Raw genomic sequence first — 23,686 nt, 5'->3', positions numbered from 1 at the left:
AGCACTGGTCAGGTATTCTGCATAATGTCTTCTCATCTTGGTTTATCTGTTGTTTAATGACAATTTGACTGAGGCTAAAGGTTTTAGAAAGATACAACAGAGATGAAGAGTCCCTGTCTTCACACCATATCAGAAGTACATGCTATCTAGATTACATCATTCATGGCATTATTCTTTTAGGGTTAAGGTAGTGTTTTCTATGTTTCTCCACTGTACACTCTATTTCTCCTTTTGATGTTCTGTTCTTTGAAAGTAAACTATTAGGTCTCAGTTCAGTTCAGTCGTTCAGTCATGTCCAACCTTTTGCAACTTCATGAATCGCAGCACGCCAGGCCTCCCTGTCCATCACCAACTCCCAGAGTTCACTCAAACTCACGTCCATCGAGTCGGTGATGCCATCCAGCCATCTCATCCTCTGTTGTCCCCTTTTCCTCCTGCCCCCAATCCCTCCCAACATCAGAGTCTTTTCCAATGAATCAACTCTTCACATGAGGTGGCCAAAGTACTGGAGTTTCAGCTTTAGCATCATTCCTTCCAAAGAACACCCAGGACTGATCTCCTTTAGGGTAGACTGGTTGGATCTCCTTGCAATCCAAAGGACTCTCAAGAGTCTTCTCCAACACCACAGTTTAAAAGCATCAACTTCGGCACTCAGCTTTCTTCGCAGTCCAACTTTCACATCCATACATGACTACTGGAAAAACCATAGCCTTGACTAGATGGACCATTGTCAGCAAAGTAATGTCTCTGCTTTTGAATATGCTATCTAGGTTAGTCATAACTTTCCGTCCAAGGAGTATGCGTCTTTTAGTTTCATGGCTGCAATCACCATCTGCAGTGATTTTGGAGCACAAAAAAATAAAGTCTGACACTGTTTCCACTGTTTCCCCTTCTATTTCCCATGAATTGATGGAACCAGATGCCATGATCTTCATTTTCTGAATGTTGGTTGGGCTTTAAGCCAACTTTTTCACTCTTCTCTTTCACTTTCATCAAGAGGCTTTTTAGTTCCTCTTCACTTTCTGCCATAAGGGTGGTGTCATCTGCGTATCTGAGGTTATTGATATTTCTCCAGCAATCTTGATTCCAGCTTGTACTTCTTCCAGCCCAGCATTTCTCATGATTGACTCTGCATATAAGTTAAATAAGCAGGGTGACAATATACAGCCTTGATGTGCTCCTTTTCTTATTTAGTCCAGCCTTAACTTAGGATAGGGACAGGAATTAGTTTACCTCTTGTAGCATGGAGTATCTACACATATTATTTGGAATTCTTCTGGGAAGAAACATTTATTTATTTATTCAGTCATTTATTTATATCAGCATGAACTCATGTATACTTATTTTATAGTTTAGTTTATAACCCAGCTATTTGGACTTCCCAGGTGGCGCTAGTGGTAAAGAATCTATCTGCCTATGCAGGAGATGTGGGTTCGATTCCTGGATCAGGAACATCCTCGAGTAGGAAATAGCACGTCACTCCAGTATTCTTGCCTGGAAAATTCCATGGGCAGAGGAGCCTGGCAGGCTATCGTCCATGAGGCCGCAAAGAGTGGGACATGACTGAATGACTGAGTACACACACACCATGTTATTAATTTTATTGCTCAAATTATTCTAGTTTAAGCCATTGGGAACTCTTTTAAGTTAGTCATGTCTCTTTGAAGTATCTCCATCCTTTCATTTTTGAACATTTCCTTTTCTTTGGAACTATAAGATGATTTGGGTTTATTTATTTTTTTAACCCTGATCCTAGAATCAGCTATTTCTCCAAGGATCCATGGTACCATTTTATTGGAAAATAATGTTTTGAAGCCAAGATCTAGGTCTTGGATGTGCTTGCAGTTACTGTGTGTTATTGCTTATCAATGTATATAGCTAGGTGATACACACACACGCACACACACACACACACACACACATATATATATATACCAACTATAACCCTTGAGGATATATACATTAGGGATCTCCAGAAAAATAGAACTAGTAGCGTGTGTGTATCATAGAAAGAGATTTACTTTAAAGAATTGGCTCATGCAGTTAATGTGGACTGACAAATACAAAATCTGCAGGATGGCCCAGCAGGCAGAAGACTCAGAGAAGAACCAGTGTTGCAGTTTACTAGCAGTGGTCATCTGCTGCAGAGTTCTTTCTTGCTCAAAGGATGACAGTCTTTTTGTTCTATTCAGGCTTTCAACTGATTGGATGAGTCCCACCCATTTTATGGAGAGCAATCAGCTTTACTCACAGTCCACTGATTTAAATATTAATTTCATCCAAAAACATTCTCAGAGAAACATCCAGAATAATATCTGGCCAAATATCTAAGCACAGTTGTCCAGTCACGTTGACCTATAAAGTTAGTCATCTTGCATATGTATCTATAACTGCTTCTGTTTCCATACATATTTTTATGTATTTATATGACTGGTGTGTTACCATCCATGGGGTTACAAAGAGTCAGACAAGACTTAGCTACTGAACAACAACAACAAATATAAGTTTGTTGTGATAGTTCTGACTCTTAGCCAGTCTCAATGATATTTTTGTAAATATGTCTTAATTTTTTAGCTAAATATTTAAGACATGAAACATCTTGACTTTCATTAATAAATGTGAAATTGAGAATTTTATGTTATATGTAATTAGAAAATGTTTGAAATTAGTGAAGCAGAGAAATAATCAATGACTCCTAATACATGTTAGATATTTAATATTTTTTTATTTTGCTTAAACTATACAATTATGGGAGGGAAACATCATTGATAAAATTGTTAAAGTCAGAAATCTTCAGCTCAGGGAGAAGAGAACTTGTCTAAATCCTCACAGAATGTTAATTTATAACAAACAGTATAATTCAGAGGAAAGAAGATGGAACGGTGCAAGGAGCAGGAACCAAAAATTAGTTAACATTAAATTTCTGCTATAACAAAGTGCCTCAAACTGGACCATTTAAAAATGACAGAAATTATTCTGTCACAGTTGTGAGGTTATGAGTCCAAAATCAAGGTGTTGAGAGTTCCACGTTTCCTCTGGACTCTCTATAGGAAAATCCTTCCTTGTTCCTTTCAGTTTCTGGTAGCTCCAGGTGCTCCTTGGTTTGTGGTAATGTAACTCCAATCTGTCACCATAATTCATATGACCTTCTTTTTTTAAAGACACTAGTCATATTGGATTAAGGACCCACTCCAATGACCTCCTTCCAACTTATCTTTGCAAGGACCCTATTTCCAAATAAGATCACATTCACAAGTATGAGGGTTAATACCAGCATATCATTTTGAGGGGTACAGTTCAATCCACAGTTCCTCCCAAGTAATGCTGACATAATTTAAAAAAGCACTGAAACTATAGTCAGGACAATGTGATCATGACTTACATAGAGAAAAGATGTCCAACAGGATGTAGCAGGGCCAGACAGTGATGACCTAAGGGAGGTGGAAAGGAATGTAGATTCCTGAGTACTACATAGTGTTACTCCTGTTTTCATTCAGATTTATTCCCTTGCTTAGCTTTCCTTGTTTTTAAATCTTAGGTAAAGATTATAAAGTAAGATATGCTGAAGTAACACGCTGTAAATGCTAACAGAGCTATTCCTTGCAAAATGCAAACTTACTTCATACAGCTTTCTGTTAGAAAGTATCACCATTTACCTGGACTTCCAACCTTCTTTGGCATTGTGCACAGCAACACTTTGTTTCCTTAGAGACATCCATATATAATAGCAGACAGGGAGGTTTTGACTCAAAAGTAGAAGAGAAAAGAGACAAGGTACCTGACTGTAAGAGCGTTAAACATTTCAAGAAATGCTTTTATACTAGTGGAGGACCTTCTTTGGGTTAAACTATTATATAAATTGACAAGTTGAGTAAAATATGGATCATCTACGTGACTCGATTAATTACCAGGTTGAAATCTGAGAAAAGTAGATTTATACTTAAATCTATGCCAATCTGTGATTTTGTATCATAACTTAAAAATAGTGAAACTGAGCAGTGAACGGGTTATTTTTTCTAAGTCTAAATATGAGGAAAATGCTAAACTTTAAAAGTAAAGCACATTTGTTTGCCCTTCAAAATCTGAAAAGATAAAATCATAACACATGCAAAAACTTCACTGAATATTAGCCAGTGAATTGTTGAAGCAGTCAGTGTTTAAAATATTGCTAAAGGCTACTTTCTCTCCTATAAGTAAATTATTGTGTTTCAATTTGCAGATACTCTCATCATGTTTTGGTTTCACTCAAATAATAATCCTAAAATAATTTAAAAAATCTGATAAGGGAGGAAATGCAAAAAAAAAAAAAATAATGGAACATTTTGGAGTTAAGAGTGCCTTAAATGAAAATGAAAGACTATAAGAATCAAACATTCATATTTCGTATAAAAGTGATATACAACCAAATCATACCCCAGGGTATCAGGGTATGTATGTGCATATCATGTTAAAGTATATACAGAACATAAAGTCCATGGAGAAATAATATATTGTGACCAAGAGCTTATGCACACTCAAGAGACTTAGAGTGAAAGTGAAAGTCTCTCAGTCATGTCTGACTCTTTGTGACCCCATGCGTAGTCCATGGAATTCTCCAGACCAGAATACTGGAGTAGGTAGTTGTTCCCTTCTCCAGGGGATGTTTCTGACCCAGGAATCGAACCAGGGTCTCCTGTATTACAGGTGGGTTCTTTACCAGCTGTGTTACCAGGGGAGCTCCCAAGAGAGACTTAAATGGAAGTCAAATAATGAAATATTTCCTAATATCAAAAATTGTTGCCTTTTAGAAACCTTAACAGTTGGTCTATATATTAAATAATGAAATATTTCTTATGTTAAAAATTGTTGCCTTTTAGAAACCTTTATATTTGGTCTAGTCGGACATGACTGAAGCGACTTAGCAGCAGCAGCAGCAGCATACATACATCCATAGACAAAAGACAGCATCAATAATTGGATGAAAGTTCTAATTTGTATTTTCAAAACTGAGGTGATACCTTCAGTATACCTATGTACTAATAGAATTATATTATCTTTTAGTGTTTATTCTTAAACTGTAGATCCAGAGTCAGAATATTCCTAGAAACTTTTAATATTTCTTCAAAATATATGGGTATGTATGGGGATAGGGGAGGTGGTATTTTTAACTCCAGGAAAATAAATAGTTCATTCTGAAAAGAAAAGTTCTCCATATAAAAATCTTACAATGTAATGAATTTTCTGGGGTTACAGGTGCATATTTATACTTTCTAAGGGATCGATAGAAAAATATCCAACACTAGCACTTAATTCTATGGCTGGAGTTCAATGTCTCTCAATAAGATTTTATAAAAAGAAACTTTTGTACATTTTATAACATTTTATAAAAGTTTTATAAAATCTTTGAAGTTTATAAAATTTATCTTTTATAAAAATTTCATATTTTCTATTACGAAAAATACAGGAAGTACAAATGCTTTTTTTTTCCTAGCTGATATGAATTTGCTGTAGATAAATAAAAATAATATACCATGTGTTCCTGAAATAATATGCTTATAATTATAAATGTTTTACATTAGTTTACTCATCATAGAATTTTATTTTTAATTAATTAATTATGGGTGTGCTGGGTCTTTGTTGCTGCATGCAGGCTTTCTTTAATTGTGGTGCATGCACTTCTCATTATGGTGACTTCAGCAATTTGTGGCTCACAGATTATAGAGGGAGGGCTTAGCAGTTGTGCTGCGAAGGCTTAGTTGCCTTGCAGCATGTGGAATCTTCCCAGAGCAGGAATCAAACCTGTGTCCCTACGTTGGCAAGTGGATTCTTAACCACTACACTATCAGGAAGACCCTTCACAGAATTTTAAAACTGAATTGGTATTATTGGTGTTATTTTTTATAGCTCTTAATTTAAACCATAGATATTTTCTGAAAATATATATGCTTTTAACATGAATGCCAACTAAATAAAATTTTTGAATAGATTGAAGAACCCTTTGATAAAGTAAGTTTTTAAAACTCATGCTACTATTACAGCATTAGATAATCCAAGATATTTAATATATATTTTGTTAAATGATATATATTTAAAAGTAATGAAATTGGGATGAAATCTACAGAATATGAAAATAAAATTTGTAGGAAGTTTAAATCTTAAAATATTGTATTCTTGTTGCTTCAAATTAAGACCTTGGTAGAAGAAAGCTTAAATGAAACAACTCTAGAGTAATACATGAGAAAAAACAAAATTATATTCAGTTATTGGAAATAGATATTTTTTTCCCTTTCTATGTCAAGAATTGCTGCTACTAAGTTCTTTTTAATCACGTATGCTGTTATTTTTATGTTTAATGTGATAGGAGTTTCCCAGAACCTTGTTTTAAATTTTAAACAGAGAACTCAAAACATGTTTTCTGAATTTTAATTTTAAACCTCAAAGTTTAAAATTTGAATTAATTCATAGCACATGTTCTTATAGCAGTTGATTATCAAGAATGAAGCCAACTCAAATGTTCTCACAGATTTTACAAACTCAAATTAAAATTCAAATACAGCCTGAAGAGGAAAATACAAACATAATTACCTTTGGGAGTAAAGTTATGAACCTTGGAAAGTAGTTACTTAAAAAGTCAGTAAGAAACTCTATGTATTGAAATGAAACACTATTAGTAACAATAAAATATATTGTTTAGGCTTCTTCAGGTCCACAAAACATTACTGAAAGAAACGTTTGATGGATGGTATGGGGAGGGAGGAGGGAGGTGGGTTCAGGATGGGGAACACATGTATACTTGTGGCGGATTCATTTTGATATTTGGCAAAACTAATACAATTATGTAAAGTTTAAAAATAAAATAAAATTAAAAAAAAAAAAAGAAAAGTTTGATGTAGTTAATTGAGCAACCATTTATCAAGCAGTCACTGTGTGCCGACTTGGCTTTGCTCCCGGCTACAAAAGGTCTAGAGGTCTATGTCCTGTCCTGTGGCAGTGGAGTTAGTGGAGAAAATTTTCACGTGATGGTAACATAAAATATACAGCAGAGACTTCCCTGGTCGCCCAATAGTTAAGAATCTGCCTGCCAGTGCCAGGGACACGGGTTCGATATCTGGTCTGGGACGATCCCACATGCTGCAGAGCAACTCAGCCCGTGCGCCACAACTACCGAAGCCCACGCCCATAGAGCCTACGCCCATAGAGCCCGTGCTTCACAGAAAGAGAAGCCACTGCAGTGAGAAGCTTCCACACCGCAAGGAAGAGCAGCCCGCTCTCACCCCAACTAGAAGAAAGGCAGCACCGCAACAGAGACTCAGCACAGTCCAAAAAACAAATACATATTTTTTTAAAGTATACAGCAGAGGGATAAACAAATTTATGGTAATAATGAGAGAGAAGGTGTTATCATACATTATAATATCTAATTAACCATCAAGCTAACAGTAGTTGGTATAATTCTCATTTTAAAAATAATAAAAATAAAACTGGAAATCACACAATACTCAAAATAGTAAGTTAATGTATCAATAATATAAATAAAAATCTCTTTGACATCAAAATTGATATTGTTATCATTTTATGTATAATATCCAAGGCTTCACTAATGTTTGCCTAGGATTGTAGGAGTGTTCTATGGAGAGGATTTGAGGTAAGTCTCAATGAATGAGAAAGAATTTGCCAAGTGGGTGAGATGGAGGAGAACAGAGGAAATGGCATGTGAAAACCAGAAAAGGTGACGAGGTACAGTATGGCCAAATAATTGTAAGGCGAGGCATTTGATACATAGAAGTTTAAGGAGCAAGGGGAAGGAATAGGTGAGAGGGGAATGCAGGATTATCTTGGACCAGTCAGTGAAAGGGAATGTCTGAGCCATGAAAATAAGCTGGAACATTATCCCCAGTGAATGAACAAAAGACTATTCAGAAACCCTGGTGACAACTGGCGTAACAGGTAACCTGTAACTTGCTTGCCATTTAAAAATCAGGTTTGACCTTCCTTATATCACTGAACCTCATGTTACTTAGGCTTGAATTCACTGTGCAGATTTGTTTCTGGATTGGCTTTTACTGTATTTACACAAGTAACAAACTAGACTTAAAGGAAGAGAACTAATTTGTTAATATATAACTATAAATGTGTTTGGAGAGATGATAAATTATTCAGGAATTTTGTTTCATAATTGTGTGGTCCTTTACCTAGTCAATTTATTATTAATTCCTTCTTCTACCTATATTTCCTGAAATACTTCTCCATTTATATTTCAAGGCTGTTCATTAATCATCACAGTTCTAGCTATTCTATAAATGCACAGGAGAAATACATAGTGATTTTGCTTGGAAACTTCCTATAATTTCATGGTGATAATAAAACATCTGAATTTATAATTCAGATGTGTGAGATAAAGTGTTTAGTATCCAAGAAAAACAAAAAACTTCTTCAGGACCTAAATAGCCTAGGAGGAAAGGTAAAGTTTTCCACTTCTTACTGCTTACTGGACTGAACCAATATACTAACAGTAGTGAGAAGTGGACTCTGAAACAGGAAGATCTGAATTCACTGCATAGAGACAGGCCCCAAGTAAGAGCAGCTGACTCAGTTTTTTGCACTGGCTTTCTGTTTGCGTAATGTAAGCACTTATATTTTCTTTTTACGACCATTAAGGAGTTTAAAAGAACTAGTCTTTGTAAAATATCTATTAAATAACATGTGCGTATGTGCTAAGTTGCTTCAGTCGTGTCTGATTCTTTGTGACCCCCGGGACTGTAGTCTGCTAAGCTTCTCTGTCCACTGAATTCTCCAGGCAAGTATACTGGAGTGGGTTACTATGCCCTCCTCCAGGGAGTCTTCCCAAACCAGGGATTGAACCCACATCTCTTATATCTCCTGCATTAGCAGGCCGGTTCTTTGCCACTAGGACCACCCGGGAAGCTCATTAAATAACATATTCTCTTCTAAATCATACTCCTTTTTCTGGTCTAAAATTCAACAAGCCCATTGCAATGGATACAATCCATCAAAGAAAAGCTATTTTGCTGAAATGTACCCCAAAGTTGCATATCTTATGTCACATTTTTTTTTAAAAAATGAAAATTCTTTATCTGCTTTAAAGTTTTTAAATGCCACTTGAAATGTCAAAGCACTAAGTACCATGACTAAAATTAATAAGTAGTTGATGCTTTTTAAATTTATTGCACAGCCTTCTCTATCTCCCAGAGATCAGTGGTAGAGAAGATGACTTTGTCATGTAATTTTCATTATGAAACTGCCTTTGTTAGGATGTAAAAGTTGTTTATACAATTTAATATTCTACTTTCTAATCAACCACTTAAGGTTCATGAAGAATAGAAAAGTAGTAAAATTAGAAGATAACGTGGAAAAGGCCTTTGACTAGGTTAAAAAACTGTAGATGGGAATCAGCTATAACTAACAATCCTGAACTCATTGCTCCAGTTGGTAATTATTTTTGAGCCTTGTTACACACATCCGACAATCAGAGGTACTCACATAGGCCTCTTGTAGCTCTCCTGTGAGAACATGTGGGAAAGAGTTTTATACTGCCAGATAGAGAAACAGAGCTCAGGATACAATAGATCTAGCAAAGCGGTTTGCCTTTCTTAAGCAAAGTCTGATGGTGTGTGTGTGTGTGTGCATATATTCAATTAGCAAACTATTTATTAAGGAACTATCATTTACTTTGCAACTGCAGTTGTTGTTGTTGCTCAGTCGCTAAGTCCTGTCTGACTCTTTGCAACCCCATGAACTGCATCTTGTCAGGCTTCCTGGTCCATCACCAACTCCCAGAGCTTGCTCAAACTCATGTCCATTGAGTCAGTGATGCCATCCAACCATCTCATCCTCTGTCGTCCCCTTGTCCTCCTGCCCGCAATCTTTCCCAGCATCAGGGTCTTTTTCAGGGAGTCAGCTCTTTGCATCAGGTGGCCAAAATTTGGGAGCTTCATCTTCACCATCAGTCCTTCCAATAAATATTCAGTATTGATTTCCTTCAGGATTGACTGGTTTGATCTCCTTGCTGTCCAAGGGACTCTCAACAGTCTTCTCCAGCACCACAGTTTGAAAGCATCAGTTCTTTGGCACTCAGCCTTCTTTACAGTCCAACTCACATCCATACATGACTACTGGAAAAAGCATAGCTTTGACTAGACAGAACTTTGTTAGCAAAGTGATATCTCTGCTTTTTAATACACTATCTAGGTTTTTCATAACTTCTTCCAAGGAGCAACCGTCTTTTAATTTCGTGGCTGCAATCACCATCTACAGTGATTTTGGAGTCCAAGAAAATGAAATCTGTCACTGTTTCCACTTTTTTCCCATCTATTGTCATGAAGTGATGGGACCAGATGTCATGATCTTAGTTTTTTGAATGTTGAATTTTAAGCCAGCTTTTTAACTTTCCTCTTTCACCTTCCTCAAGAGACTCTTTAGTTTCTCTTCACTTTCTGCCATGAACAGAATGAAAACGCAACTGCAGTTGTTTATAGTTGATCCTGAAGACAGATACTACTCCCCTCATGAAGTTTCCCATGAAATATTCCTATAAGGACAAAACAAATGCAGAATTCACATTTTACCCCTGTGATGATAATATGAGTGACCACAGTACTCTTTTACAAGCTTGTCATGTGCACATAAAAAATAAAATCACTAACAGACTCTTACTACTGAAATTCCTTACCATTCTACTTCTGTTTGAAATACAGTAATATATAGACAGGGACATTCCCTGGTGGCTTAGAGGGTAAAGCATCTGCCTGCAATGCAGGAGACCTGGGTTTGATCCCTGGATCGGGAAGATCCCCTGGAGAAGGAAATGGCAACCCACTCCAGTATTCTTGCTTGGAAAATCCCACGGACAGAGGAGCCTGGTAGGCTACAGTCCAAGACATTAGAGAGAACATACTTTATTTTGGCTGAGTTGGGAAATATAGAACTTTATTGTGTATGAACAATTTAAAAGTATTTAAAGTAATGCTGAACTAGATTTCACATTTTACAAAATCTTATACATCCACCTGCTATAAAATTACACAGGCAAAAAGGTGCAAAAAAGCAGCAATTTCTTTCTGGCAGTTTCTCTCTCCAGAGCAAACCACTATCACCAGTTTATTTTATTTAATGCCAGGAACTTTACAAGTTGAGAAGCCTAGGGTTTAGAACACATCAAAAGAGAAAGAGATCAAGGGTCAGGGATATAGATTAGCAATGGGTTAAGAATGAAAGTAGAGATACACTCATTGTATTGAAAAATAAGGAATGATTTTAATGGAGGAAATACTAAAGCCTATTAACCATGCAGATAGCAATTCCGCACACCTATTTCTAGACCAAACCTGTTTGACTGGCTTGGTCTCAGAACAACTAAGGCAACCAAAAGAGAATGCTGATGTAAACAAAGTCAATAACCGTTTGCAGTACAAACGTTCTAAAGATATGGTTCGGGAGATTTAAAATGCTATCATCTAGAATTTGAGCAAATGAGGAAGTTAGGAGGCAGGAAAGTCAAAGAGGAGAAGAGAATTAGAGAAGGGAGGAAACATACAATAATAACTCACATTGAAAAAAATTAGACAAGTCATTCATGCCAGAGTTTCTCTTTCTAGTCCAGTGTTTACTATCCATGAGACTTTGGGCTAACCTTCTCTGTTCTCATGTGTAAAATAGTAATTTCATTCAGGAATGCTGTTCATATAGTATGCAAAATTACTAGAATATACATGATCCATCTTCTCCTGTGACAAATATTAAATATAATTAATAAGAGGAGAACTTTCAATCTCTTAAGGATTGAGATTCCTGAAGTAAAGTTTATTCATATAGTTCATCTGTATGGTGGGGAAAACCTGAAAATAATCTTTCTTTAAATTTAAAATAATGGATTTCATAGCTATACAGCTAATAAAGAAAATATGGGTACATTACTCAAAATCAGTCCAAGAATTTAAATTTAGGACCACCAAAAATATAAAAAATAAACAAAGGTCACTATACTTTATTAGGAAAACTTCAGTGTACAGGTGTCTATAACATCATTCCTTTAACATCTCAATGAGAGCAATTTTAGTATTTTAACTTGGATTTTTTTTTCCCAAAAACATTTTGATGAGGGTAAACTTTGTAATTAGTAGCCTAGGAATTTAATAGTGTCATTACTCCTGTAAATCCTTGTAGTGTTCACCTTTCTGAAACTAGCTTAATTGATTGTGTTAAAGTATTTGTCACTGAGTCACGTCCGACTCTTTGTGATCCCATGAACTGTAGCCTACCAGGTCCCTCTCTCCATGGAATTCTCCAGGCAAGAATACTGGAGTCAGTAGCCATTCCTTTCTTCCGGGGTCTTCCCCTCCCAAGGACAAAACTAGGGTCTCCTGCATTGCAGGCAGATACTTTACCATCTGAGACATGAGGGAAGGCCCTCAATTAGCTCAAGTTATTTCCCACCTATGAGGACAGGGTCAAAAACTGCATCCAAGAAAAGTGGCACTGGCCAGCAGTGTTTCTTATATAAGTCCTGTCAAGGTTTTTTAGGCTTCTAAGTAGTTTGGGAAAAGAGGGGCAGAGATAAATCTTATTATGGTCACCTATTGACCCTCTTAAAATTTCACTATATGGCCCAAGTTTCAGTCAAACATGAGAAGTAATTGTGTCCTTGTGCTTGAATCTGACTTGACTAATGCCTATCAATATTTTCATGACTCATTTTGAGGTGTGGTCAATGGTAAATGTCTGAGTCCTGCGCAAATACTATTAATGTCTCAGTACTGGGCAAATACTGTTCAGTTAAATACACTGAAAGAAGTTTATTCAGCAAAGAAAGAGAGAATCATAGAACAAGTTTCATAGACTGGTTAAATATAAGCTATTTGTCATACCCTCTTAAAGCCTTTTGAAAAATTGAGATGATTCTTGCAGCTTTGGTAAAGTGAGTTTGGTAGTAAATTTGGCATGCATTCCACCTTGCATTTCTTTATCTTGGTTCCCTGTGTAAATATATTCTACTTTGCATAGGTTTACAGATTGCTACTGCTAAGTCGCTTCAGTCGTGTCTGACTCTGTGCAACCCCATAGACGGCAGCCCACCAGGCTTCCCCGTCCCTGGGTTTACAGATTAATCAGTGTCTAATGGGGCTTCTCTGGTGGCTCAGCGGTAAAGAATCTGCCTGTAATATAGGAGATCTGGGTTTGATCCCTGGAGGAGGGCGTGGCAACCCACTGCAGTATTCTTGTCTGGAGAATCCCGAGGACAGAGGAGCCTGGTGAGCTGTAGTCCATAGCGTCACACATAGTCCGACACGACTAAAGAGACTAAGCAACTGCAGCAGCAAGTGTCTAATGACTCCACATTTTGAAATTAAGGATTATACAGTTTGTTAATGCTCACTGCATTCTTCTTGCTAATGATTTATTCTTTCCCTCCCTGATTTACAAATGCTGAAGGATATATACAAATGCATCAGTAGGAAAGTAATAGTGATCACTATAACTCGGATCTTAATCAGTTTCAGAAGTATTTCAGAGAAAACCACGCATAGTGTTTACTCATGTTTACATCTGGTTTCTAATACTGTCAGATGTTTTGTCAGTTAAATTCATTATTACAGACATGTCAAGGAGCTGCTCACATTTTTATTTCACTAATTATCGCAAAAATTATTTAATTGTATTAGATTTTTTTAAAAGAACAGATCTACTTAATTTGAAATTTATTTCATAAACATAGTTTGTGTCTGAAGATAATATTGGCCATGGTATATAATTTTTGAATACAAGTTTGCATTCTTTTTTTTTATTTTTTTATTTATTTATTTTTTTGCCATGAAGATTTGTACCTATATTTTTTTTTTTTTTTTTTTTTATTCTTCCAATTTTATTTTATTTTTAAACTTTACATAATTGTATTAGTTTTGCCAAATATCAAAATGAATCCGCCACAGGTATACATGTGTTCCCCATCCCGAACCCTCCTCCCTCCTCCCTCCCCATACCATCCCTCTGGGCCGTCCCAGTGCACCAGCCCCAAGCATCCAGCATCATGCATTGAACCTGGACTGGCAACTCGTTTCCTACATGATATTTTACATGTTTCATTGCCATTCTCCCAAATCTTCCCACCCTCTCCCTCTCCCACAGAGTCCATAAGACTGTTCTATACATCAGTGTCTCTTTGGCATAATCCCTTCGTATCTCACTGCACAGAAAAAGTTAGCGCCATAACATGTCTACATAAGAAGCGGTGCTTAGATACATGAAAGATGTGTCTTAATCGCTTCTTCTCTTCCTCCTAGTGAGATTTAGCTCAGCTGTCCCACTCCATCAAAGATTTTTCACTCTCAGAAGTATTTTCTATGATAGTTTATAAGAATTTAGTGATCTAACTTACTTCATAAAGAAAATTATGAGAAACACGGGTGGAGAAATTACACTCCATGTTCTCTCTGTATAGTGACATCTACTGGGCTGTAGCTCACAGTGATTTTTAAGCAAGTACCTGCTCATTTTATGGAGGTGGAAGCTCATTTCTCCCCAAGTACAAATATCTAATTAATTGTGATCCAGAGAAATAATTCTCACTTAAACATCAACGTTAGTTCCAGAATTTAACAAGGTTACCTGAAGGTAGTGCTGGAAATATATACCCTTGATGTCTAGATTCATAAACCTCTGTTGGCATAATTCAAAACAGGCTTCCTCTACACAACTGTGAAATAATTTCTTATAACTATGTTTTGGGAGTATCCCGGAAAGTAGGGTATTGTATATGAGTGACCGTGGAGAGGTCGACAAAGTTACTACTTTGGGGACATTAAGGAAGCACAGTAGGAAACAATACCCATTAAAAGGATAAACTTCTGCGATGAGACTGTTTTATGTAGACCGGTTTTAGAAAACGTTCCACAGGGAAAGGACGAGACTCATGCCTTTTAAAAACCCATCTATTTGCCTTAAAAGGATGCTGTGATCCTTTTCTAGCAAAAACTGCTTTGCACTTTGATAGTTAAGGCCAAGCTTAATCCTGAATGCCTTCCCAGAGCAGCCGGTAACAAACAAAAACCTTGGAACACACCCTGTAAGTTGCTCACTCCACCGCGGAGTGAGAAAGGAGCAGAGTTGTTTAGTTGGCCCCCTAGCCTGCTGCAGCACATTCCTGTATCTCGAGGGCAGCCTGTCCTGGGGTCGGCCCCGCCCTGGCGGCTCCCTGCCACCCTCTCGCGGGCGCGCTCTGGGTGGGGCCTCGCGGCCGGTGGAGATGCGGCGGAGTTTGTTGGGCGGGTGATGTGAGCTGGCTGGGCGGCGCGCCGGGGCAGCCGGAGCCGTGCGCCGCGTAGCTGTAATCGGACACCCGAGCGCTCGCCCCTTGCGCCGGCCACTTTCCATTCACTCCCGAGTGCTTGATTGAGCGACGCGGAGCAGGGCTCCGGGTGCCGCGCCGCTGCAACGCTGAGGATTCCTTTACAAAGGAACTCAGAAGGCAGGAAAGAAAGAATTTCATCGCTGGGACGCCCTAGAAATTACGGTCTTTGGGGGAAAGGGCTAGAAACGAGGATCCAAACCTGTAGCACATTGACGACTTTTCCGCGCTGATCTCTTTCCACCTCGGTAAGCTGGATTCGTTGTTTTCAGCATTACAAATTTAGCAAAATACAACTTTGGATCTGTGTATAGACTTTTCACACATCCGTGTTCTCAAATATGGATATTTTCTTAAGAGCGCATGTAGTTTGTCATGGAAGTGTTTCCCTTGCAGAGAGCCTGGCTGGAATTGCTTTTTTAGGTTATGACACCTGCGGAGAGTTTAAAGTTGAGTATCCCTGCCTTCTAAGGCAAAATTACTGGAGAGAATTTTATAAGAGGACTTTTATTACATGTTATTAGTGTTCAATCACAAGTGAAAACAGTAAGCATCGTGTCTTAAGTGTTTGAGTTAAAGGGAAGAAGTCATAAAATATGAGGGGCGGGGGCATGTATAAGATACTTGACTTTCCCTCACTTCTCATCTCTGGATGGCTTGAAATCACGTTGCTCTTTATACTCACTACACTTGACCTGTCATTTCATCTCCAATGTTATTTTTTGCAATTTGTGGCATATGTTGCTTTCATGGGGACATATCAAATAAGATATTGATAATAGCAGTATGTAAAAATGTGTAATTATTATCCTGCTTAATACAGAGGCAAAGGTTAGGCATATTTATATATTTGAGGGGGGGTGGTGGTGGTGGAATTTAACTATAAAGTCAACAAAACCAGGGAGCAAATTACGAAGGGAAAGTCACCCTATAAAATCGGTTTTCTTTCAAGTTAATTTAGGGATGACAAGGTGAAGAGGTTGTGGAAGCAGAAAGAAAGTGTTTCTTTTGAAAATTACGAACAGAAACATCTCTAGGGTTTCCTCCATCTGTGTGGTAAAAGAAGCATAGAATCTTTTTTTTTCCTACCTCTTATTTGTACCATCTAAGAAATCAATATAAGTTTTGTTTACATTTTGTTTACAGTGGCATGTTCAGTTTAATTGTTCCTTTGCTTCTGTATTACTGAAGTTTCTCTATTGCTTCTGTACTGTATTGTCAAATTTTAGTGGCATTTCTTTATAGCCACATACTATTGAAGATCAGTATTGTTGTAACCTGTAAAAATAAATTTATAGATTAAACTCTGTTGTGTCATCTCATTGTATAATTGTGTTAGACTCAAAATGATTTTTTTTTAATGGTCCTGAGTTTATTTTGCATATTGTGGCTACTGGAGCTCCTATAGATTTGATATTACACATTATGTGATCTCTGGTGTTCAGACATTAGTTAATAGCATGTATCAATTATATAGATATGGTTTTAAACAGTAGTACCTGTCTCTCTGATTTATCGTTTGAAATTTTGACAGCCCACTTTCTAGTTGATTTATTTTAAAAAACATTGAGGGATACATGGTTCACTGGATTGCTCACCACTAAGTCACTGGTTTGTATTTGGCACAAATTCATGATTACTTCATCTACATCATTTAACAGCTGTATGGTCATCTGTATAAACTGGCAGATAACTAATTCCAGTGATATAAGTGATCAGGAATTGAGCCCTGGTAGATTTTTGTGTAGAAATATCATTTCAGAGATGGTTACTCCAAAGAGCTAATGAGTGTGTGGAAGTGAAATTTTATGTGAGATTTTTCTACTGCTACTATTTTATGGTAGAAAGAGAAGTTTCCATCTGTTAATACCTATTGGCACCATTCTCAAGTCTTTTCAGTGTAATGTGTTTTTGTTGTTGTTGTTTAAAGAGAATAACAAGTTTAAATATTGGTTTTTCCTTTGGAAATTGACAACATTTTCCTGGCTGCTTTGTTTAATAGTCACATTATTTTGCTGGATGATGAAATAATTTCACTTTTAACAAAGACTTCCAGACACAAATGAAATCAAATCCAAATTTTCACATGTAAGACAGAAAGTCACAGCACCTCCTACTGTTTGCATGACTCTAAAAGTTCAGATAAGTGAATAAGGTGCTGTCTAGATCGCAGGTTTTGCGTGTTTGGTGGGTGTGTGCTCCTAAAATGTGAAGTAAAATATAACAAACTTATGATCTTTATTGTAAAGGTGTTTTCCCTTGGATATTAACTTGCAGATCTGAAGAAATGGCATTCCAGGCAGTTTGCATCTTGGTTGGAGTATTTGTTTGTTCTACCTATGTGAAAGGATCGCCTCAGCCCCAAGCAAGAGTTTACTTAACATTTGATGGTAAGAAAGTTGATAAACAATCTGAGAAAAATGTTGAAGTCTTTTTTTTTTCTTAATGCAGATAAAAAAATTAGTAAAGAGAGTAAAATAATAATTGAGTATTGATTAGCATTAAAAAATGTCTACTGGATTGCTTTTTGGATGATGTGGCTGTTTTAAATTATTGATCAATAGACAAAACCCTCTATTTCATTTGTTTATGAAAACGTTTGAAATGGATTCTGCCCTTTTTGAAGTTTCTTCTGTGTTTACATGTACATGCATGAGGAGATGGTGAAGAATCCAAAGCCTAAGATCTTTAAGCTTAGTAGTCATTTAACTTTGATGAGGAACTGTGCAGGTTTAGTTATTGAAATTTTTTCTAATACATTTTGAGCCTTAAATTCAAGACTGGGTCTCTCCATATATTGTTCTAATGGTGTTCTTCTATTTCCATGAGGAGATCCTGAGGTTGGCAAACTCTCCTAATTAATTGAAAAGGACCTAAAATAATATGCTTTTGATTGCTGTTGTTTGCAAATTCTCTCTTCCAAATCTTAGGAAAATGAGTGTGATTTCAAATATTCACGAACATGAAAGGCTTATTAAGGTCCTCCAAGGGAATGGTTTGCCAAATGTGTGCATGAGCTTTAATGTATATAATTCAGAAGACTTGGAGATGGATGATTTTGGTTGTCACGTAACCCAAAATAATTGGACAGATGGAATAAGAGATGGATCAGGAAGATCATCTTGCCAGTCAGAGTCATTTATACTTTTATTGCTCCTTTCAGCTTTATCTCTGCATAAACGTTAGTGTCACTGGGCATATTTTCATTCATTTGAGAAATGGTATACTCTCAGGCCTTATATACCTGTGTGCCTTTGAAACTCTGTTATCTTGAATTTCAAACAGCAGTATGACTGACACTTATGAGTCAAATTTCCATCTATTTTCTTGTTTCTTAAATCACCAGTACTTTCCCCAGGGTCATCACAAGCACTGAAGGAGCCTTATATGGAACTTAGAGTGTATGAGCTTCTAATTGTTTCCTTAGCTTCTGAATTAGCCATTCCCCTCAAGAACCCATGGCTATCAAGTTTAGTTGGGAAGAAAAAAGACCTTTTGAAGTGTCTTGCTGGCTGCTTTCACCTCTTCTTCCAGGATGAAAACTGTGAATTGTTGTTTACTCACTAAGTTGTTTCTGACTTTTTGCAACCCCGTGGACTATAGCCCACAGGCTCCTCTGTCTGTGAGATTTCCCAGGCAAGAAGGCTGAAGTGGGTTGCCATTTCCTTCTTCAGGGAATCTTCCAGACCCAGGGATCGAACCTGCATCTCCTGCATTGCAGGTGGATTCTTTACCACTGAGCCACCAGGGAAGCCCTAGAGCTATGAATTATCCAATCAAGTAAAAAAATAAAGGCATTAAGGAGCAGTGCAATTCCCTCCCTGTTTTCTGTATTTCTCTCAGTGTGTAGGAAGATGACATGGCAACCCACTCCAGTATTCTTGCCTAGAGAATTCCGTGGACAGAAGAGCCTGGTGGGCTGCTGTCCACTGGGCCGCACAGAGTCGGACACAACTGAAGCGACTTAGCATGCATGCATGCATAGGAAGATGAAGTGATCACATAGATTAGGTATCTAAACCTGCTTTCTGTTACACTGAAACCAATTAAAAAATTTTAAACTGAAACTTAAGCTTGAACATATAACTGTTAAAAACAAGTGTGTCACTAGAGATAGTTCATCAAGTCTGTTTTTGAAAAGACAGTTGCATTTTATCTTTTAAAGAGGAAATTAAGTAATACAGTCTTTTAAAACCAGACTTCAGTATCTTATAGGATAATGACTACTGTTTACAACATGACTGGAAATTATGATGAACTTTTTAAAATAATGCGTATCTAAAATTTTAAGTGCTCTGAAATTTAAAAAAATCTTACAGAATAATACTTAGTTTATAATATATGCAGAATACAGCATGATTAGATAAGCTAACTATCTGAAAATCTTATAATTCCTATTTTATTCTTCCCAAGAGTCTTAACTTGGAAATAACTAGATAGAATTCACTTAATTTGGATACTGTTTTAAAAAGATATATCAACAAGGATAATGAAATCCTGCAATTTCTAAATTAATAACAAAAAAAAACCCTCCAAAAATTAACTATGTAATAGGAAAAGTATCTTGAGCAAAACCAGTTGTTTAAAATGTATAAATTTTAATCATTAGGTCATAGTAATTTTCTTAACTGATTTGACTATACCTGTTTGAAATCCTGTTCCAAATTTCTTATTACTTAAAGTGTCTCAGTGATCTTATTATGATTTGTCTGAGTATCACACTGAATAGGTTACTAAAGATATAGAATTTTTGTACAGGGTTGACATATATACTTTCTTTCATTTATTAATATTTTAAAATTTCTGAGTGACCCATTAGAAGAATCCTTTCAGTTTTGTCTTACTGTCCAGTTAAGAATCACAGGCAGTTTAAAGGTGTGTGAAATAAGAGATCTCTTCTCCCATACACATTCTATCCCTTCTTGTGGTGGTGGAGTGATGGAGTGATAGCATTTGGGAAACAGTGACCTTCAAATTTGCCTTCCCTGTTATCTAGCACAAGGTCACCTAGATGGTTATCACTCCTAGGGGAGAATATACTTCAGGTGTTATTAAGTAATTATGTGTGCTGGATACATCTTGAATGTTAAAAGAACTGTTATTCCTATTAGATACTGTGTTTCATAAAATTTTATGCCAAATAGCTTTTCAAATGAATAAAAAGTTCATGCAAATTATTTCTGTTTGAATTGAATTTTTCTTGAAAAAAACCAGTAGTTTATGGATTCATATTTCATAACATTATTGTCATATTCTTTCCAGAAAATCTTTAGGACCAATAAGGTTCATAAGGAAAAGCAAGGCTATGTATATAAATAGACAGAACTTGTTTTGATTGCTAATATTATGTTGAAGTTGTTAATGTTCAACCAGTCAGTCATGTCTGACTCTTTGCAACCCCATGGACTGCAGCTCGCAAGGTTCCCTGTCCTTCACTATGTCCCAGAGCTTGCTCAAACTCATGTCCATTGAGTCAATGATGCCGTCCAACCATCTTGTCCTCTGTTGTCCCCTTCTCTTCCTGCCTTCAATTGTTCCCAGCATCAGGGTCTTTTCCAATGAGTCAGCTCTTCACATCAGGTGGCCAAAGTAGTAGAGTTTCATGTCTAGCATCAGGACTCTCAAGAGCCTTCTCCAACACCACAGTTCGAAACCATCAATTCTTTGGCACGCAGCTTTCTTTATGGTCCAACTCTCACATCCACACATGACTACTGGAAAAACAATAGCTTTGACTCTACGGACCTTTGTTTACAAGGTAACGTCTCTGCTTTTTAATATGCTATCTAGGTTTGTCATAGCTTTTCTTCCAAGGAGCAAGCATATTGAAGGATGTTCCCTCTATTCCCACATTTAATATTTCTTGTAAATGAATGTTGAATTTTGTCAAATACTTTTTGTGCATCTATTTGAGACAATCAGTTTTTCTGGTTCTTCCCCTTCATTTTGATACTGTGGTATATCATGATGATTGTTTTGCAGGTATTGAACCATTCTTACATCCCTAGAATAACTCCCAATTGATTATGGCGTATGCTTCTGTTAATGAATTGTTGAATTCTGTCTGCTGATATTTTATTGAGGATTTTTGCACCTATGTTCATCTGGGATATTGGCCTATAATTTATGTGTGTGTTTGGTGTCCTTTATGATAGATTTTCATGGCAACCCACTCCAGTATTTTTGTCTGGAGAATCCCTTGGACAGAGGAGCCTGGTGGGCTACAGTCCATGGGGTTACAAAGAGTCAGACACGACTGAAGAGACTTAGTATAGCATAGCATAGCATGATAGATTTTGTATTTCCATTTGTTGTATTTCCATTTTCATGTGTCCCAAGATATTTTCTTAATTTTTCTTTTGATTTCTTCATTGACCAATTGGTTGTTTAGTTGTTGTTGTTTAACTGCTAAGTTGTATTCAAGTTGTTCAGTAACATGTTTAATCTCCACCTATTTGCAGAGTTTTGGTTTTGTTTTCCGATTTTCCTTGTAATTGATTTCCAATCTTATACCATTGTGATCAGAAAGATACTTGATTTGATTTCAGTCTTCTTAAATGCATATGACCTAAAATACTATCTATCCTGAAAAAATATTCCGTGTGCCCTTGAGAAGAATGATTATGATGCTTTTAGATCGAATGTTCTATATGCATCTGTTAAGTCTTTGTGGTTTAATGTTTTGTTCAAGACTGGTTTCTGTTGATTTTCTGTTGGGATGATCTATTCATTGATTTAAGGGATATATTAAAATTCTCTCCTATTATATTGCTGTCATTTTCTCCCTTTAGGACTGTTAATATTTGCTTTATATATTTAAGTACTCCTATTTTGGATGAATAAATATTACAAATATTATATCTTCTTGTTGGTTTAACAACTTTATCATATAATGACTATCTTTGTTTTATTTTTTACATTCTTGGTTTAAAGTCTATTTGTCTGATGTGAATATATCTACTCCAACTTTCTTTTGGTTTCTGTTTGCATAGAACATCTTTTTTTTCATCCCTTAATATTTAGTGTATGTATGCCTTGCATCTGAAGTCAACCTCTTGTAAGAAACATGTAGTTGGGTCTTGTTTTTAATCCATTCAGCCATTCTGTGTGTTTTGATTGTAGAATTTATTCCATTTATGTTTAAAGTAATATTAAGTAAGTATGTATGATTTTTTTCTGTTAATTGTTTTCTTGCTATTCTCTCTTTTCTTCTCTCATTTTCTTCCCTTGTGCATTTGTTGTTGTTGTTGTTGTTTTCTTTCTTTTTTTATTGCTTGATAGCTCTTTTTTCCAATTTTTATTGGAATATAGCTGATTTACAGGGCTTCCCAGGTGACTCAGTGTTGGAAAATCCATCTGTCAATGCAGGAGACACAGGATATGCAGGTTTGATACCTGGGTCAGAAATATTCCCTGGAGGAGGGAATGGCAACCCACTCCAGTATTCTTGCCTGAAGAATCACATGGACAGAGGAGCCTGGCAGGCTACAGTCCATGGGGAAACAAAGAGTTGAAATGACTGAGCCATTCAGCACACACATGACAGTTGATTTACAGTATTGTGTTAGTTTCTGTTGTATAGTGCATTAAATCAGGGATATGTATACATATATCTACTCCTTTTTTTCCCCTTAGATTCTTTTCCCATATAGGCCATTACAGAGTATCTTCCTTTGTGTTTTGATGACTTTCTTTACAGTTATGCTCAGATTTTTTTCTTATCTTTTATGTACCAGTGAGATTTTTATTTTCATATGTTTTCTTGTTACCTGTTGGTTCCCTTTCTTTTCAGCTTAATGAAGTCCCATTAACTTTTCTTATAAGGCCAGTTTATTGGTTGTGAATTTTGTTTTTTTCATGACTGGAAAACTTTTATCTTTCCTTTGGTTCAGGATGATAACCTTGTGGGGTATAGTATTTTTGGTTGGACGTTTTTTTTTTTTCCTTTCAGCACCTTGAATATACCATGCTACTCTCTTTTGTCCTTGAAAGTTTTTGCTGAAAATTCTGCTGATAAGTCCTTTAGGGATCCCATTATATGTAACAAGTTGCTCTTTTTTTTTTTTTTCCTTTCTTGCTGTTTTTAAGATTCTTTTGTGATCTTTAAATTTGACCTTATAATTACAGTGTGTCATTGTGTGGATATCTTGGGTTCTTTTTATTTGAAACTTGCAGGGATTCTTGGATCTGGATGTCTGTTTCCAAAATTAGGGAAGTTTTCAACCATTATTTCTTTGAATAAATTTCCTGCCTTTTCTCTCCTTCTTGTACTTGTGGGACCCTGGTTAAGCAAATGTTACTCCTTTTCATGTTGTCATACAGGTACTGTAAGCTATCGTAACTTTT

General features: G+C 36.5%; 1 protein-coding gene across 1 annotated transcript in view; it reads left to right on the top strand.

Moving 5' to 3' along the window:
• The first annotated feature begins 15,252 nt into the window (after window positions 1-15,252).
• Window positions 15,253-23,686, top strand: part of SEMA3C (semaphorin 3C) — a 207,748-nt gene continuing 199,314 nt past the window's right edge. Inside the window, exons 1-2 of the mRNA XM_005890239.3 lie at window positions 15,253-15,588; window positions 17,618-17,730. Of these exons, the coding sequence (XP_005890301.1) occupies window positions 17,628-17,730 (103 nt within the window). The 5' untranslated portion in view covers window positions 15,253-15,588; window positions 17,618-17,627. The remainder of the gene's footprint in view (window positions 15,589-17,617; window positions 17,731-23,686) is intronic.

This window comes from Bos mutus, chromosome 4 (genome assembly GCF_027580195.1).
Source record: "Bos mutus isolate GX-2022 chromosome 4, NWIPB_WYAK_1.1, whole genome shotgun sequence".
NCBI classification, from domain to species: Eukaryota; Metazoa; Chordata; class Mammalia; order Artiodactyla; family Bovidae; genus Bos; species Bos mutus.
This window is presented reverse-complemented; position numbering and strand designations above follow the sequence as displayed.